At 46.6% G+C, this 15,845-nt stretch overlaps 13 protein-coding genes and 1 non-coding gene across 14 annotated transcripts; 9 read left to right on the top strand and 5 right to left on the bottom strand. All coding sequences in view use genetic code 12, as the record gives it.

Annotated features, from left to right (window-relative positions):
• Positions 1 to 168: 168 nt before the first annotated feature.
• Positions 169 to 2,634, top strand: SEF1 (Sef1p; the record flags this gene model as incomplete). Its single annotated transcript, XM_001484437.1, has 1 exon — positions 169 to 2,634. The coding sequence occupies one exon, from the start codon at positions 169 to 171 to the stop codon at positions 2,632 to 2,634; it is 2,466 nt and encodes an 821-aa protein (XP_001484487.2).
• A 152-nt stretch (positions 2,635 to 2,786) lies between these two features.
• On the top strand, positions 2,787 to 3,557 carry PGUG_03867 (peroxiredoxin; the record flags this gene model as incomplete). Its single annotated transcript, XM_001484436.1, has 1 exon — positions 2,787 to 3,557. The coding sequence occupies one exon, from the start codon at positions 2,787 to 2,789 to the stop codon at positions 3,555 to 3,557; it is 771 nt and encodes a 256-aa protein (XP_001484486.2).
• A 56-nt stretch (positions 3,558 to 3,613) lies between these two features.
• On the bottom strand, positions 3,614 to 3,955 carry PGUG_03866 (uncharacterized protein; the record flags this gene model as incomplete). The annotated part of the gene is made up of 1 exon (XM_001484435.1): positions 3,614 to 3,955. The coding sequence occupies one exon, from the start codon at positions 3,953 to 3,955 to the stop codon at positions 3,614 to 3,616; it is 342 nt and encodes a 113-aa protein (XP_001484485.1).
• A 315-nt stretch (positions 3,956 to 4,270) lies between these two features.
• On the top strand, positions 4,271 to 5,758 carry PGUG_03865 (DNA replication licensing factor MCM; the record flags this gene model as incomplete). The annotated part of the gene is made up of 1 exon (XM_001484434.1): positions 4,271 to 5,758. The coding sequence occupies one exon, from the start codon at positions 4,271 to 4,273 to the stop codon at positions 5,756 to 5,758; it is 1,488 nt and encodes a 495-aa protein (XP_001484484.2).
• MCM6 (MCM DNA helicase complex subunit) lies at positions 5,752 to 7,107 on the top strand (the record flags this gene model as incomplete). Its single annotated transcript, XM_001484433.1, has 1 exon — positions 5,752 to 7,107. The coding sequence occupies one exon, from the start codon at positions 5,752 to 5,754 to the stop codon at positions 7,105 to 7,107; it is 1,356 nt and encodes a 451-aa protein (XP_001484483.1).
• Positions 5,896 to 7,035, bottom strand: PGUG_03864 (uncharacterized protein; the record flags this gene model as incomplete). Its single annotated transcript, XM_001484432.1, has 1 exon — positions 5,896 to 7,035. The coding sequence occupies one exon, from the start codon at positions 7,033 to 7,035 to the stop codon at positions 5,896 to 5,898; it is 1,140 nt and encodes a 379-aa protein (XP_001484482.2).
• A 253-nt stretch (positions 7,108 to 7,360) lies between the features above and the next one.
• PGUG_03862 (uncharacterized protein) lies at positions 7,361 to 8,782 on the bottom strand (the record flags this gene model as incomplete). Its single annotated transcript, XM_001484431.1, has 1 exon — positions 7,361 to 8,782. The coding sequence occupies one exon, from the start codon at positions 8,780 to 8,782 to the stop codon at positions 7,361 to 7,363; it is 1,422 nt and encodes a 473-aa protein (XP_001484481.2).
• A 656-nt stretch (positions 8,783 to 9,438) lies between these two features.
• Positions 9,439 to 10,470, top strand: ECM4 (omega-class glutathione transferase; the record flags this gene model as incomplete). The annotated part of the gene is made up of 1 exon (XM_001484430.1): positions 9,439 to 10,470. The coding sequence occupies one exon, from the start codon at positions 9,439 to 9,441 to the stop codon at positions 10,468 to 10,470; it is 1,032 nt and encodes a 343-aa protein (XP_001484480.2).
• Positions 10,471 to 10,699: 229 nt separating this feature from the next.
• Positions 10,700 to 11,476, top strand: RSR1 (Ras family GTPase; the record flags this gene model as incomplete). Its single annotated transcript, XM_001484429.1, has 1 exon — positions 10,700 to 11,476. One exon carries the CDS (start codon positions 10,700 to 10,702, stop codon positions 11,474 to 11,476), a length of 777 nt encoding a protein of 258 aa, XP_001484479.2.
• A 211-nt stretch (positions 11,477 to 11,687) lies between these two features.
• Positions 11,688 to 11,770, bottom strand: PGUG_06044. The gene has a single exon. It is a non-coding gene; the product is annotated as a tRNA-Leu (tRNA).
• A 1,318-nt stretch (positions 11,771 to 13,088) lies between these two features.
• On the top strand, positions 13,089 to 13,871 carry PGUG_03859 (uncharacterized protein; the record flags this gene model as incomplete). Its single annotated transcript, XM_001484428.1, has 1 exon — positions 13,089 to 13,871. One exon carries the CDS (start codon positions 13,089 to 13,091, stop codon positions 13,869 to 13,871), a length of 783 nt encoding a protein of 260 aa, XP_001484478.2.
• Positions 13,872 to 14,547: 676 nt separating this feature from the next.
• PGUG_03857 (uncharacterized protein) lies at positions 14,548 to 15,231 on the bottom strand (the record flags this gene model as incomplete). The annotated part of the gene is made up of 1 exon (XM_001484425.1): positions 14,548 to 15,231. One exon carries the CDS (start codon positions 15,229 to 15,231, stop codon positions 14,548 to 14,550), a length of 684 nt encoding a protein of 227 aa, XP_001484475.1.
• HHO1 (histone) lies at positions 14,680 to 15,141 on the top strand (the record flags this gene model as incomplete). Its single annotated transcript, XM_001484427.1, has 1 exon — positions 14,680 to 15,141. One exon carries the CDS (start codon positions 14,680 to 14,682, stop codon positions 15,139 to 15,141), a length of 462 nt encoding a protein of 153 aa, XP_001484477.2.
• Positions 15,203 to 15,844, top strand: DFR1 (dihydrofolate reductase; the record flags this gene model as incomplete). The annotated part of the gene is made up of 1 exon (XM_001484426.1): positions 15,203 to 15,844. The coding sequence occupies one exon, from the start codon at positions 15,203 to 15,205 to the stop codon at positions 15,842 to 15,844; it is 642 nt and encodes a 213-aa protein (XP_001484476.2).
• Between the last annotated feature and the right edge of the window lies 1 nt (position 15,845).

Raw genomic sequence — 15,845 nt, 5'->3', positions numbered from 1 at the left:
GTCTCCGCACGCCGCATGCATTTCCTGCATTCCCCCGAGCCGCCTCCTGCACACAACCCAAGCAAATTTTATCTTTTCCATCAGTCGTGCCAATTCTCAACATTGTGACCAACACTCATTCCTGGTCTTCCCAAAATCCACTAATTCACCCTAAAAACCGTTCTCGCAATGGACGGCCGGGTCAAATCTATCCTCCCCAAACCCCCACTCAAACTGGAGTCTCCTTCCATGCAAAACAAACGTCGGACCGATCAAGGCACTCCATCCGGAGACTACAATAAACGCCAAAAATCAGTCACGGGATCAGACAGACATTTTCTGATCGACAGTGATGGTCACCATGAGTCTCCGGAAGGTTCTAGACCTTCAGCGACCGGGCATCGTCCAGTAACTTCGTGTACATTTTGTCGGCAACACAAAATCAAATGTAACGCATCGGAAAGATTTCCTGGTGCGTGTCTGAGATGTGAAAAGATGAACCTCAAATGTGAAATTGATCCGCAGTTTCGTCCGAAAAAGGGACTGCAAATCCAGACGTTGAAACTGGATGTGAATGACCTCAAAGCTAAAATGGAGGTGTTGGCTCGAAACGAAAAATTGCTTGTAGAAGCATTGAGCCAGAACGGGTTGGCTGGGACACAACCACAGACTCAGTTCTTGCCTGCTTCCACGGATTCGCCCGGACTTTTTCCTGAAATTAATGATATTAACGATTCTGTTCCTAATACTTTGCTTCCAATAACTTCTGCTACCTTTGAGCCTCAACCAGAACACATGGACACTTCCAATTACAAGGAGCCAGAGTACCCACTTCTCAGTGAATTTCGCCTCGGAGACGTGGTTCTTTCGGCAGAAAAAGCCAGTGCTCTCCACGATATTTTTGTGGAACGAAGACTTCCCTACCTTCCTATAATGCTGACGTCCACAGCCAACACCCTCTACCACAAATCACAACTTCTCTTCTGGACTGTGATGCTCACAGCGGCGCTTCTGGAACCGGAACCTCAAATGTACATGTCTTTGGCTTCTCTCATCAAACAGTTGGCCATTGAAACTTGCTGGATCCGCACACCCAGATCGACCCATGTCGTCCAGGCCCTCTTAATTTTGTCTACATGGCCACTTCCCAACGAAAAAGTGCTTGACGATTGCAGTTACCGGTTCATAGGACTTGCGAAAAACCTCGCTCTTCAACTAGGACTCCATCGAGGTGGAAAATTCATCCAGGAATTTTCAAGAACCCAGGTGAGTTTAGGTCCCGATTCAGAAACATGGCGAACAAGGTCTTGGCTCGCTATTTTCTTTTGTGAGCAATTCTGGTCGTCGGTTTTGGGGCTTCCTCCATCCATCAACACCACCGATTACTTGGTGGAACACGCCCGAGTCGATCATACGCTTCCCAAGCCTTTCCGGTGCTTGATTTCACTCCTGATTTTCCAGTGCAAATTGGTGAATGTCATGGGTATATCTGTCACTCGACCAGACGGACTAATGGAACCACTGAACAGAGCTGCCTCGCTCAATATTCTCGAGCGGGAACTCGACCGTCTTCGGTTCAAGCTTGAAATCGACGAAGGTTCACCGGTGGAAGTTTACTTTTTGTATGTGAAACTTATGATTTGCTGCTTTGCTTTTCTTCCTGGAACTCCCATCGAGGACCAGGTTCGCTACGTCAGCTCGGCGTACCTTGCTGCCACGAGAATCATCACTATCACATCGCAAATGCTTCGCAATGATACCCACTTGGTGGAATTGCCAATCTACATTCGTCAGGCTATCACTTATTCTGTGTTCTTGTTGTTCAAGCTTCATTTGAGCAAGTACCTAATGGACAGGTACGCCGATAGCGCCCGGCAGCTGATTGTTACGGTGCACAGACTCTTGAGAAATACACTTTCGTCATGGAAGCATCTTCAAAATGACATTTCAAGAACTGCCAAAGTATTGGAAAATTTGAATATTGTGTTGTATACTTGTCCCGAGGTGTTCTTAGCGGAAAGCATCGATACTGGAGGAGGAATAATTACTCGAATGAGATCACATTTGACGGCTTCGCTCTTTTACGATTTGATATGGTGCGTTCATGAAGCCCGTCGTCGCACGCAAGAAAAGTCAAATTCCAAGCCGCAAAAACTAGAAATTGACGATAGTGTTTTCGAGCAACGAAACTGCCGTCGGCCCGTTCCGCTTCCCTTCTACAATCAAATCACAAAGGACGATTTCAAGACCATAACTACAACCACTCCAAACGGCACCACAGTAACCACCTTGGTTCCCACCGACCACGCCATGAACCAGGCTCGAGTCAATGCTACAGATGCGAAAAAACCATTGGAAATCAACGGAATAACCCTCGCCATGTTGGAAGCCACAGGAAGCACAAGGGAAACGGGTGCAAATAATCAGGTGTCTGCCGTTAGCGCCGCCGAAATGGGAATGGTGCCCGACTTGGGTGCAGTCCTGGGTGCAGTCCCCGTGCCGGAGCCGCTGCCGATACCGCTCAACTACAATATTACCAGCGAGGTAGCGGACCAAATGGATAATTTTTTCCAGCAACAGTCACACGGGTGGCTCAATGATTACCGAGATGATGACTTTTTGGGGTGGATTGACGAGAACATGGTTCAGGAGTAGTACGGGAGTTGCTGGTAAGCAACTCAGTGAAAGAGCTCACGTGCGCTGCGCACGTTACATTTCGCAACCATTACAATGCGAGGTTTTCGCACTAATTTGGCCTGCATTTGGCCTATATCGCACTTGCTCCATACTCTTCTTTTCACTTTACCATGATTCCAAGACAATTTATCCGTGCTTCAGCTCCTGTTTTCAGAAGAAACGCATTCAATGCTCCCCGTGTGTCGGCATTGAGGTTCTACTCCAACTTTAAAGCCGAAGAACAGCCTCGGATCAGAATCGGGTCCACTGCTCCCAATTTTCAAGCCGATACTACCCAGGGAAAAATCGACTTCCATGAGTTTATTGGCAACAATTGGGTGGTTTTGTTCTCGCACCCTGCTGATTTCACTCCTGTGTGCACCACGGAGTTGGGAGCTTTTGCCAAACTTGCACCAGAGTTCAAGGAAAGAGGTGTCAAGATGATTGGGTTGTCGACTGAAGGAGTCGAAAGTCACAACGACTGGATTAAAGACATTGAGGAAGTTGCTACTGATGGTGCCAAGTTTGGATACCCAATCATTGCCGACGCCAGCAAAGAGGTGGCTTTCAAATACGATATGGTGACCGAAGAAGACTTTGCCAATATCAACTCTGGAATGGTTGCAACTGTGCGTTCAGTTTTCATCATTGACCCAGCCAAGAAAGTCAGACTCATAATGACATACCCTGCTTCTACTGGAAGAAACAGTGCTGAGGTTTTGAGAGTTATTGATGCTTTGCAATTGGCCGATTCAAAGGGTATTGCTACTCCAATTGACTGGAGTGTGGGTGAAGATGTGATTATTCCTCCATCTGTGTCGAACGAGGATGCCAAGGCCAAGTTTGGTGAGTTCAACGAGTTGAAGTCGTACTTGAGAACCACCAAGCTGCCAATCGATTGAAGTAGTTAAGCTATATGATTTACGCAAAAGATTAGCACGTATAACGTAAATGTGACTCAACGTACACCAGCATTGGGTACACTTGTTGCTGGGTTGCCATGCTCGTCCACTAGTGGATGGTCGTTGTCAAACACCACTGTGCCGTTTTCGGAGGTGCGAAGCTTGGACTGGAGTTCCTGCCAAAGTTGCGACTTTAGACGAGGAGCTTTTTCAATCGAATCAAAACCTTTGAAATGTAATGCGCTCCCAATGGGAGTGTTCTCGTGGGGAGTTATCAATGACACATTTGAAATATTGTTAACTTCTTTTTCAGCAGCGAGTAGCATCGCTTCAGATTTGACTCCTCTCATCTTTGACGGTTTCAAATTCGTCACCACCACAACTCGAGCCTCAGACATGCGCTCAATAGGAATGTAGTCCACGAGTCCAGAGCACACCTGGAGCGGTTTGGCGGCATTGACATCTATTTGGGACACATATAATTTATCTGCACCCTCATGCCGCTTGCATTCGATTATTTTTCCGACGCAACAAGATATGTAGTTGGGGTCTGGTGAGTGAGTGTGCTTGGACCACAAGTGCTAGGCATACGTACTTCTTTTGGCAGCTGTAGTCGTCAAATAACGAACTAGCATTAATGCAAATGTATCTATGATCGACGATTCGCACCCGGTGCACCCCGACAACGATGATTATTACCGCATTGGGGCTAAATGAGACGCGTTTTGACGTGCTTGTGCAGTATGCAATGCGTGAAATTTGCATCGGGTTTCTTCTTAGTTACAACCACCATGTCCCACTTTGTGTCTTCTCCTAGCAACATTCCGTCAGATGCTGCGCAGTTGCTTCGGTCTTCACAACCTCCATCGTCCATAGGACGCTCTGGAGCTTTTACGCCCCAACCGGCGCTCTATAGTGAAGCTGGTATAAGTCAAGCCGGCGGGTCTCCCCGACCACCTCCAGCTGTAATTCCGGGCAAACGACGCCAGATTAATGTTCCCAAGGTTGTGGACGTCACCGGAGAGAAAGTTCGTGAGAGCTTTGAGGCGTTTTTGGAGGATTTCGTCGACAATCAATCGTCCGAAGACAATGACAGCTGGCAGGGCCGTGTCTACTTGGCGCAAATCGAGGCAATGAAAACTTACGAGTACTCCACGTTGTACGTGGACTACCAGCACTTGGTTTCCCGTGAAAACGGAGTGTTGGCGACGGCCATTTTGGAACAATATTACCGGTTTTCTCCGTTCTTGTTAAAAGGGTTACGACTGGTTTTGAAAAAACATGCTCCGTCTCTCTTGTACACCAATGCTCTCGGCAATGGTGAAGATAATGACGAAGATATGGCTGCCGACGCCACAACCTCTTCCACCACCACGTCGCAGGCCAACGAAAGAGTGTTCCAAATTTCATTTTTCAACTTACCCACCGTGCACAGAATCCGAGACATTCGGACCGACAAAATCGGATGTTTGATGTCGATTCTGGGTACGGTGACGAGAACGTCAGAAGTACGCCCGGAGCTCTATCGCGCCTCGTTCACCTGCGATATGTGCTCGGCAATTGTGGAAGGTGTGGAGCAGGTTTTCAAATATACCGAACCGACGGCTTGTCCATCCTGCGAAAATCAATCGTACTGGACACTCAATGTAGCCAAGTCTCAGTTTGTGGATTGGCAACGAGTACGGATCCAGGAAAACTCCAACGAAATTCCTACAGGATCAATGCCGAGAACCCTCGATGTGATTTTGCGTGGGGATACAGTTGAGCGCGCTAAACCAGGAGATAAGTGCAAATTTACCGGCACGGAAATTGTCATTCCTGATGTTTCGCAGCTTGGGTTACCTGGTGTGAAGGCCCAGTCGGTGCGGGAGAACCAAGGGTCTTCGGATTTGAATTCTGGAGTCAGCGGATTGAAGGCACTTGGAGTGCGAGACCTCACATACAAGGTTGGATTCTATGCCTGCCATATTTCGTCGTTAATCAACCGTAGTTTTGGTGACGATAAGAACAATACCGAGGTCGATTTCCAGGGCTCGGGCGACCAGGAAGTGTTTTTGAACTCGCTCAGTGATGCCGAAGTGGCCCTGTTGAAGGAAATGGTGAAGGATGAATACATCTATGACAAACTTGTGAGATCCATTGCCCCAGCGGTGTTTGGCCATGAAGGTGGTCAAGAAAGGGTATTTTGCTCCAGATGCTAAGCGGAGTGCACAAGAAGACTGTCGATGGTATCAACTTGCGAGGAGATATCAATATCTGTATTGTTGGAGATCCGTCCACTTCCAAGTCGCAATTTTTGAAATATGTGTGTGGATTTGCACCCAGAGCGGTTTACACTTCAGGAAAAGCGTCGAGTGCTGCCGGGCTCACCGCCGCAGTTGTGAAGGACGAGGAAAGCGGAGAATACACCATTGAGGCCGGAGCGCTCATGTTGGCCGATAACGGCATCTGTGCCATTGATGAGTTTGACAAAATGGATATCGGCGACCAGGTTGCGATCCACGAGGCCATGGAACAACAGACCATTTCCATCGCCAAGGCAGGAATCCACGCTACGTTGAATGCCCGAACTTCGATTTTGGCAGCTGCAAATCCGGTGGGAGGACGCTACAATCGCAAATTGGGATTGCGGTCCAACTTGAATATGACGGCGCCGATTATGTCGAGATTCGACTTGTTTTTTGTGATTTTGGACGACTGTAACGAGCGAGTCGATACCCAGTTGGCATCTCATATAGTGGATTTGCACATGTTGCGTGACGAAGCCATCGATCCGCCGTTTTCGGCTGAGCAGCTCTCGAGGTATATCAAGTACGCCAGGACATTCAAGCCAGTAATGACGAAGGAAGCCCGTGATTTCCTCGTGTCTCGGTACAAGGAATTGCGGGCCGACGATGCCCAAGGGTTGGGAAGAGCATCGTACCGAATCACAGTTCGTCAGTTGGAGTCGATGGTGCGACTTTCCGAAGCTATCGCTAGAGCCAATTGCGCCGACGAAATCACCCCCACGTTCGTTGCCGAGGCGTACGATCTCTTGCGACAAAGTATTATTCGGGTGGAGATGGATGACATTGAAATTGACGAAAATGACGAGAATCCACAGGATATTCCAATGGAGGAAGAAACCCACGAATTTGATTCTGGGGTTGCCGATCCGGTCGCCGATCCGGTCGCCGATCCACCCCGGAAGAAAACCACCATTTCCTACGACAGATATGTGTCCATGATGAACTTGCTTGTCAAGCGGGTTTCGGACGACGACCACAACGGCGGAGAGGGACTTACTGGCGACGAACTCACCAACTGGTATTTGACCCAAAAAGAAGAAGACATCCAAACCGAACAGGAATACTATGAGGAACGACGTATGGCGTTCAAAGTGTTGAAGCGCCTCGTCAAAGACCGGATCTTGATGACCATCACCAACCAGGCCGAAGACCGCGAAGCCGAGCCTCGGAGAACGGTGTATATTCTTCATCCAAATTGCGCCATTTTGGACTTCTTTGACCAGACTCGCACGGAAGAAGCCGACCAGGAGGTCGACGATTAGCGGCAATGAAGAGTAAACAGCCGGTGAAGTAGTGCATTCGCTTCGGTGCTCACGCGGCGCCGCAACATCAATAAGCCGCAATGGTTACGCCGCTTTGCGGCTAATCTGCAATGATAGTTGCGTTCTGCGGCTTGCGGCTCAATGGCTGCAAACTGCCATCTACAGTCGACCACAGTCAACTTTCGTCAACTTGCAGCCAACTACACCATAGCTTATATTATACATAATTACACATTATACAATATCTAATACCTCAAGACTTGGTCTTCTTATTGGCACCCCCTGCCGTTTGATTCGATCTTTTTTTTGTCTCTACTTGATACCCCTTAATATCTTTATCTATAAGATAGTCGCCTGGGATATCCATGAGCTGATTTGCTCTCGCCTGTTGCGGCTGCTGGTTCAATGGTGGAGGCGGTTGGTTGGTAGGGGACTGGGCAGCGCCAGATCCGTGCACCTGGGCTACTTGTACTTGTGGGCTTTGGTTCTGAGAATGGCCCGAATTCTGCGCCATTTGAGGAACCTGCTGCATCAGTTGCTGATATTGCATCATTCCCATCTGCTCGTATGGATATCGAGACGACAACGACTTCCACTCAGCAGGCAGAATCAGCTGCGCGCACGCCATACAATGATCCACGAATGCCTTTGACAGAGGGAACATCCGCTGACACGCACGGCACCATCCAGCATCATCTTTACCGGACGTTGATCTTGAACCAGCACCTCCCTGGTGCTTGTCTTGAACATAATGCACAAGTCGAAGGTGTCTTTTCAAAACGTCTAATCTGTTGAAGGCTCCCCCATTGCGGTGACAAGTGGGGTCGTTGCGCCAATAGGGACAGTGGAACATGGGTGCCGAGTGCAGCTTGGCATGGCGCCGCAAATCCGATTGCCTAGCAAACGACCACTGACAGTCGGGAAACTCGCAAGTGTATGGCCGTCCCGTGGTGGCTCCAGACGGAGACCCAACGTCCTCTTTCGCCTTGGGCTTGCTTCGCAGTGTCTTTTTGGCACCATTGGCCGCTCCCAGCGTCGCAGATCCAGGTGCGTTGTACGACGAAAATTGTTGTACTTGATAATCATTAACTTGGGGTTGCTGTTGTGCTTGCTGCGGCTGTGATGGCTGCTGCTGTTGAGCTTGTTGGTGCTGCTGTTGGTGCTGCTGTTGGTGCTGCTGCTGTTGGTGTTGGTGCATCTGCTGTACCTGGAGATACGAAGAGTCAGAAGCTGGAGGCACGGCAGTCATACCACCAACCGCAGATGCTCCAGTAGCATTAGATGGATTAGGCGCAGCACCTCCTCCGGTAGAAACCGCATTGGGCCCCACTTGTCCAGCTCCTGCAACCGCCCCGCCATAGTAACTGAATGGTGCATAGTTATATTGATAGGTGTGAGGATGGTATCCGTTGTTGTAATAGTTAAGGTACGCCGAAGAGATTGGTTGTGGCTGTCTGGATGGATATTGTTGTTGATGGGACATTGGTTGGCCAAGTTGAGGCTGCTGTTGTTGTTGTGACATCTGCTGTGAATGGGAATGTTGGGGTTGTTGAACCTGTATTCCTAGAGGCTGACTAACCGAGACACCTGATTGATCATTTTTGTCCTTGGCGGAGTCGGGAACTTCTCCAAATCCCGACTTTCCAATCGGCAGTCCATTTACAACTTCCGACATGAGGCAATTTCAGGACGCTCCGAGTCAAACCAAAAAAGAATGTTTGTCGCTGTGGTGACCTCGTATAGCTTGAGTTCCAGGCGTGAAAACTAAGAGTAACGGGATTCTGTGTCTTAATTAACAGGTAAACGGATTAATTACTCTCGCGTCAACTGACAAGTTGTTGTCGCTATTTACCATAAAACATCTCTGGTGCGGCGGTGGGGAATGTTACCCGGCCAAATTCCTGCTTTGATTTGAAATTGTTCACGTGCACGGAAGTTCAAGGGGTTATACCGCGAGAGGCTCGGGCGACCAAGATTCGGTTTGAAAGGTGTATGGTAGTACTCGGATTGCAAAACAAGTGTTGAGTTCCGAATTTGGAGGTGGTTTTCGACAAGGTTCGAAGTCAATGTTTCTCAAGAGAAGTGCATCCCAACACCAGCCTCCCCCGCCCCGTCCTATGGGGCATAGCAAAGTGGGCCAAGAAGGTAGCAATTAGTGAAGATGTCAAAAGTATGTTTTTTTCAAGCAAGAGACTGTCGGATTTATGCATTAGTGGTCCAATTGAGTCCATGTCATAAATTACAATGCTTTCAGTTTGCGTGGTTCTCTTTTAGGTGGCTCCAGGACCCTCACACTCTTGACTAATGATCGAATAGCATTTTGTTTCAAACATGTTGAACATTTTGCTTTGGCGCCATTATATCTTTGAAGTTGTACTAAGACAGATTGAAATTCAAAAATTTGCTGATAAAACTGGTGCTTATAAGAGACAAGCTCTGAATTTCCGGAACTGGATTCTGAGAGAAGCCGGTGCTGAATTTCCTCCCGAAACTAATCGGTATCATTTATACGTTTCTTATGCGTGCCCATGGGCCCATAGAACTTTGATTGGACGGAGTCTCAAAGGGTTGGAGCTGCATATCTCTGTGTCTGTGGTTCACTGGCACATGGACAATAAAGGTTGGAGATTTCCCAATGAGCTGGACCTTGCAAAACGCAAAACAGCTCAGGACATGACGTATGGAACAGTGGACCATTTGCATGGGTTTGAGAGACTTCTGCAGTTGTATTACAAGGCAGATCCCAATTACTCTGGGAGATTTACTGTTCCAGTATTATGGGACAAAAAGAAGGAAACCATTGTCAACAATGAATCGAGTGAGATTCTTCGGATGTTGAATTCTGAATTCAATGATGTTGTCGCCAGCGAGTATTCTCATGTTGACTTGTATCCTGAAGATTTGAAACAGCAGATTGATGATATCAATTCGTGGGTTTACGACACCATCAACAATGGAGTGTATAAGGCTGGATTTTCGATCAAGCAGGAAATCTATGAGGATGAGGTGAACCAGTTGTTCAAGAGCTTGCATCGGATCGAGTCAATTCTCAAAGAGAACCATGGCAAGGGCCACAAATTCTTATTGGGAAATCAACTTACTGAGGCCGATGTGCGATTGTTTACCACCATCGTTAGGTTTGATGCTGTCTATCACCAGCATTTCAAGTGTAATCTTGGGATGATCAGGCACGACTTTCCATTCACTCACGATTGGTTGCGGTTGTTGTACTGGAAAATTCCTGGGTTCAGCGAGACCACTGATTTTGACCATATCAAGTGGCATTACACCAAGTCGCACCCTGCCATCAACCCGCACGGGATCACTCCCGTTGGCCCAGTCCCCTCGATCATGCCATTGTAGTTAGTTAAATGCTTTATTAAAATGCCTTACTTTATTTTTAAACCTAGATTTGCAGCCGGTTTGCTTGTGTGCACTCCTCGTCTATTCGCGTGTCGCGTGAAAGCCGTTGAAAACAAGTGATCCAGCATGAGAGGTAAGTAGAACGAAATTTAAGATGGCAACACGGGAATTGGCCGCCTTATATGGGTCTCCAATTGCGCTTTGGGCCGATTAAGTGACCACTGCATGTATGAGGTCACGCAAAGACCGGATATCAATGCATGAAATGTCATTTCCGGTGGTAAGAAGCGGGGCTACACCTTTAATTTCAGGAACTAACTCAGACTATAAAGTGGTGGTACTTGGCGCCGGTGGTGTCGGAAAATCGTCAGTGACTGTGCAATTTGTGCAGGGCGTATACGTTGAAAGTTACGATCCCACCATTGAGGATTCTTATCGGAAACAAATCGAAATCGACGGAAGACAATGTGATTTGGAGATTTTGGACACCGCAGGAGTAGCCCAGTTCACTGCTATGCGTGAGTTGTATATTAAAAGTGGAAAAGGCTTCTTGTTGGTATACTCTGTGACCGATGAAAATTCGCTCAAGGAGTTACTTGCACTTCGAGATCAGGTGTTGAGAATCAAGGATCTGGACTCGGTGCCCATGGTGTTGATTGGTAACAAGTGTGACTTGGAAGAGGACAGAGTGTTATCAATTGATGATGGACTTCAAGTATCTCAAGAATGGGGGATGGTTCCATTTTATGAGACCAGTGCTATGTACAAGACCAACGTTGACGAGGCATTTGTGGACGTTGTGCGCCAGATAATGAGAAAAGAGGCCGAATTATCGGAGGAAAAGAAGCAGCAAAAGTTGCAAAAGCAGGCTGAGGCTGGCCCCGATGCGCCTGCAGGCGCTGCCGAGGCCGAACCGGCTTCGCAGACGGTGGCTGAGAAGAGACGATCGAGACAACGGCTGGTGGCCACCGAGGGCCATAAGTCGAAATGTTGCACGATTATGTAGTCATAATATTATAAAAGAGACAAAGTGCGAAGAGTGAAATTGAAATAGTAATTGAATGCGAAATTCACCTTAGAACTTAGTTCGACTCTTGAGCGATTAGATGTGACAGCTTTGTTCAATTTGTCCAGTTATATCACTGCAGCTATATTCAGTCTCTCTCCGAGGGGGAGCGAAAGAAAAAAAAAGAAGAAAGGGAATTGCTGGTGTGTAATGATACCCGCGAGATTCGAACTCGCGCCTCCGAAGAGACCAGGACCTTACCCTGGCGCCTTAGACCAACTCGGCCAGAGTACCCAATTCCTGGGTGTTTCCTCGAATACCGCTCCTATATATCCCTGACACTAGGCTGTCTACTGGAGCTGTGCATTGGAGAGTTAAGGGCCATAAACAACTTTTTTGAATTTTCCAACAATAACATTTTTTAAATTATCGACCCAAATGAGCGTGTTTCCTACTCATACATGTGAATTATAGCAGCTTTTTAGCTCTTTCCATTCTAGTATGCTACTAGAACCATTTGCAGCTTTAGGTTTCTTTAGCTGTCTATGTATCAAAGTCACGTGATACGACGGAAGATGGAAAGTGTAGCTTGAATTGCTAGTAGTAATTACTTGTCAATGAGCTTTTAAAGAGTATGTCTGGTCGCTTCCGAAAATTCATTGATTTGGACCAGAAAAAAAGTGTTATCCAAGGGTAGAAGATAATGCTATAAGTTCTGATAGTGAAAATCGAGATGGCCTTCATTAGTCAGTTGTGCAAAAAAAAAGACTTCTAGTATCCACAACACTCATATGACAAGGTGTATATGCTTTGAGTGATAGCCGCTTGCTGAAATCACAGTGGAGCTCTTTAACCCATTTAAAAAGCAAAGCTCAACAAAAATTGACTTTCAGAACACAAAGTTTGGTTTCTGTTTTGGCTGCAAGCTAGAATGGAAGATAGAGACACAGTTTTGCAGTCATTGAAAGATAAAACGAGTCCATTGAAATGACCTTTTGATGACGAATCATTTTTGATCATTATAAACTTGTTTATGAACTATGTCGTTCATTCCAAACTTTTTCTCGAAAATAACCACAATGATATCCAGCCATAGAGAGTTGTGTCAGTTGACCAATAGCAGTAACAATTGAATATGAAAGACGAGCAATTGCCAGATCAAGTAAGACCATCAAATTAGACCAATTAGGTAAGACCACTAATCAGATCAATTTGGTATGAACACCAAACAGGTTTATTGATTACTAAAGACCACAATGAACACTCTGTCTGAACATACGGCTTTCTGATAGCGTATATGAGGTCAGATCAGCATAATACTTCAAATCCTTTATTTCAGGCGAATACGGTAAGAGATATTGTGCTTTATTTCCAAAAAAATCAGTTTCAAATTTTACCTATTTTTTGAGAGTGCTTTTAGAGTTGGATTAAAAGTGGATTCAAATGTCCTTTTATTGAGAGATACTTTGCAACCATTCTGCACCTCACGTTTATTACCCGCTCTGGTGCCGCATCCACGTGCGCACACCGCGATGAGGTCGGCCGACCATTGATTCGGTACAATCAAATCCGGTTCTGTCGCTACATCTGCAGGCAGGCAAATAGGGCAGTAATGCTTCAGTTCCACAATATGGCATCATGGGTGCCACCGTTTACGAATCTGATCGATGCCGAAAAAAATAAATCCGGGAACTCGCCACCATTTACCGCATTTCAACTTGCTACCATCGGAAATGATGGATATCCGAGGACTAGAACTTTGATATTCCGAGGGTTCTTGTTCAATGACCGCAATACAAACGTGCTTATCGCCACCACCGATAAACGTATGAGCAAGTATTCGGAATTGCTTCACAATGACCGATTCGAAGCGGTATTCTATTTTGCTGGCATCAAAAGACAATTCCGGTTCAGGGGTCATGCAAAGATCATTGATGATGATCATATTCCGGCCTGTGATGCACCAAAGATCGATGATAATGAACCAGATAGTCGCATGTTGCCATATACGGTATTGTCACCATCTGCGGTACGGTCACAGCGTCCCGATTCGTCATACACCAACTTGAATGAACTCAACGTGGTCGACTTGCAGCCTCCAACTCGCCAAGAATGGAATCAGGAGGTGCGGCGCCAATGGGATGCATTATCACCGGCATTGCGGTCAACGTTCCGTAAACCACCCCCGGGTTCGGAAATTACAGATGAAAACCGGAGGGTTATTGATTCGATTCGCCGAGGGGTTGATGGTAAAAAGGAGGATTCCGGATTGAAGAATTTTGCCGTTATTGCCATGTTTGTCGACAAAGTGGATGTGGTGGAACTCGACAGAGACCGGCGATACGTATGCGAAAGGGAGGACGGAATGTGGGTAGAGACCGAAATTTGTCCATAAAGCATCAGTAAATAGCATATGTAAGACATATGATGCAGACACAATGCAGACATACGTAAATCAAAACGGAATCAATTGTAGCAGGAATATATAAGTGAGAAATTCAATGAAGAGTCAATGAGAGTCGATTGCGTCAATAGTGTCAATGGTGTCATTTAGCAATTAGCATTTAGCATTTGAATGGTATGTTAAATATTTTTTTACAACAAGCAGGTTGTACTCTTGCATCGCAGCTGCAAATCGTGAATATGCAGAAATTCGCAAAATCTACAAAACTCAATTCCGACCAACGGTAGCCAATACGGTCGTCTGCAGCAATAGCTGCATAACTCGTACCATCGGTCATCAACCTGATGGCAAAACACGCCTCCCACTATATAAATGGCCGCGTCGTTATCTTTTCTGTTTTCGATCACGCTTTTCGCACCCGCAGTTTTTAAATTCATTTCAAAACACAACTCGAAAACAACATCAATGGCTGCTACTAAAACGAAATCCCTGGCTCCTGCCACCTCCAAACTCACCTATAAAGGTATGTAATACACTTGAATTTGTAATTATTTATACTAACTCAGAAATGATCCAAGCTGCTATTGTTTCCCTCAAGGAACGAGCAGGGTCCTCGTAAGTACATTTTTATGGTTGTCCAAAAAAAACTAACATTAGTCGTCAAGCTTTAAAGAAGTACGTGCAAACAAACTTCAACATCACGGCCCACAACTTTGATTCGCTCTTTAATATTGCGTTGAGAAAAGGTGTTGATACTGGTGATTTCCTTCAACCAAAGGGCGCTTCTGGTCCCGTGAAAATGGCAAAGAAACTGGTTGCTGCCAAGACCGCCAAGGTCACTAAACCAGAGAAGCCCAAGAAGGCTACCACGGCAAAGAAGGAGAAGGCTGTTAAGGCTATCAAGGCAAAGCCACCAACGGTAAAGTCGGTGAAGCCAAAGGCTGCTACCAAGAAAGTCGCGAAGACCACCAAGACTACCAAGGCGAAACCAAAGACAGAGAAGAAGGCGGAAAAGACAAAGGCGACAAAACCAAAGGCGGAGAAGACGAAGGCTGTGAAGACGGAAAAGAAGACCAAGACTGCAAAGAATGCAAAGCCTGTGAAGAAAGAGACTAAGAAAGAAACTAAGAAACCCGCAGCGAAAGTTACCAAACCAGTCACGAAAGCGAAAGCTACAAAGGCTGCCAAAGTTGTGAAGCCAAAGACCGCAAAGGCTGCTGCCAAGAGCGGAAAGGTCACCAAGCCTAAAGCCAGAAAGTGAACCTGTGTACATTAGTGTATCATATGTATAGTATTGATGTTTATTTTGAGCCGCGGCTGCGATGCGGCTGGTGTGGCATCGAGCGCGCATTTATTTGAATCATCTTTTGCCCCGCGCCTTCATGCGTCAACCTCCTATAGCGTTGATAGTTGCGGCGTTGCTACCAGACCTCGGAATAGGCTTTGGTGGTGCCCTTCCATGGCGCCTCAAACAGGAAATCAAGTATTTCCGCGACGTCACGTCAAACGCACCTGACGGATCCATCAATGCAGTGATCATGGGTCGACGTACCTGGGAGTCGATCCCCCCTCGGTTTAGACCTTTACCCAACCGGATTAATGTGGTGTTGTCGCGTAGCAATCCGAATTTGGAGGAAAATGACGTGTTTTGGGGTAATTCTTTTGATACCGCGTTAGAGTTCCTCCAAAAACGTCACGATATCAATAAAATATTTGTCATTGGCGGCGCTGAAATATACAATCAGGTGATTAATGACCCTCGGATTTCACATCTCCTTTTAACGGAGGTGTCTGCCAATTATGACGCAACTATACCGATGGATAGATTTTTACATTTCCCGCGTGAAGCATGGACCCGCAGTCCACATCTGCAACTTATCCAATTTACGGGGATTGACGCCACCGACTCAACTATAAAAGAGGGCGATTTCTCCTACAATTATTCCTTGTGGTGCAAAAAATAAA

The sequence above is a fragment of the Meyerozyma guilliermondii genome, genomic scaffold (genome assembly GCF_000149425.1).
Source record: "Meyerozyma guilliermondii ATCC 6260 scaffold_4 genomic scaffold, whole genome shotgun sequence".
NCBI classification, from domain to species: Eukaryota; Fungi; Ascomycota; class Pichiomycetes; order Serinales; family Debaryomycetaceae; genus Meyerozyma; species Meyerozyma guilliermondii.
Note: the sequence above shows the minus strand (reverse complement) of the source record. Positions and strands in the feature narration are given on the sequence as shown.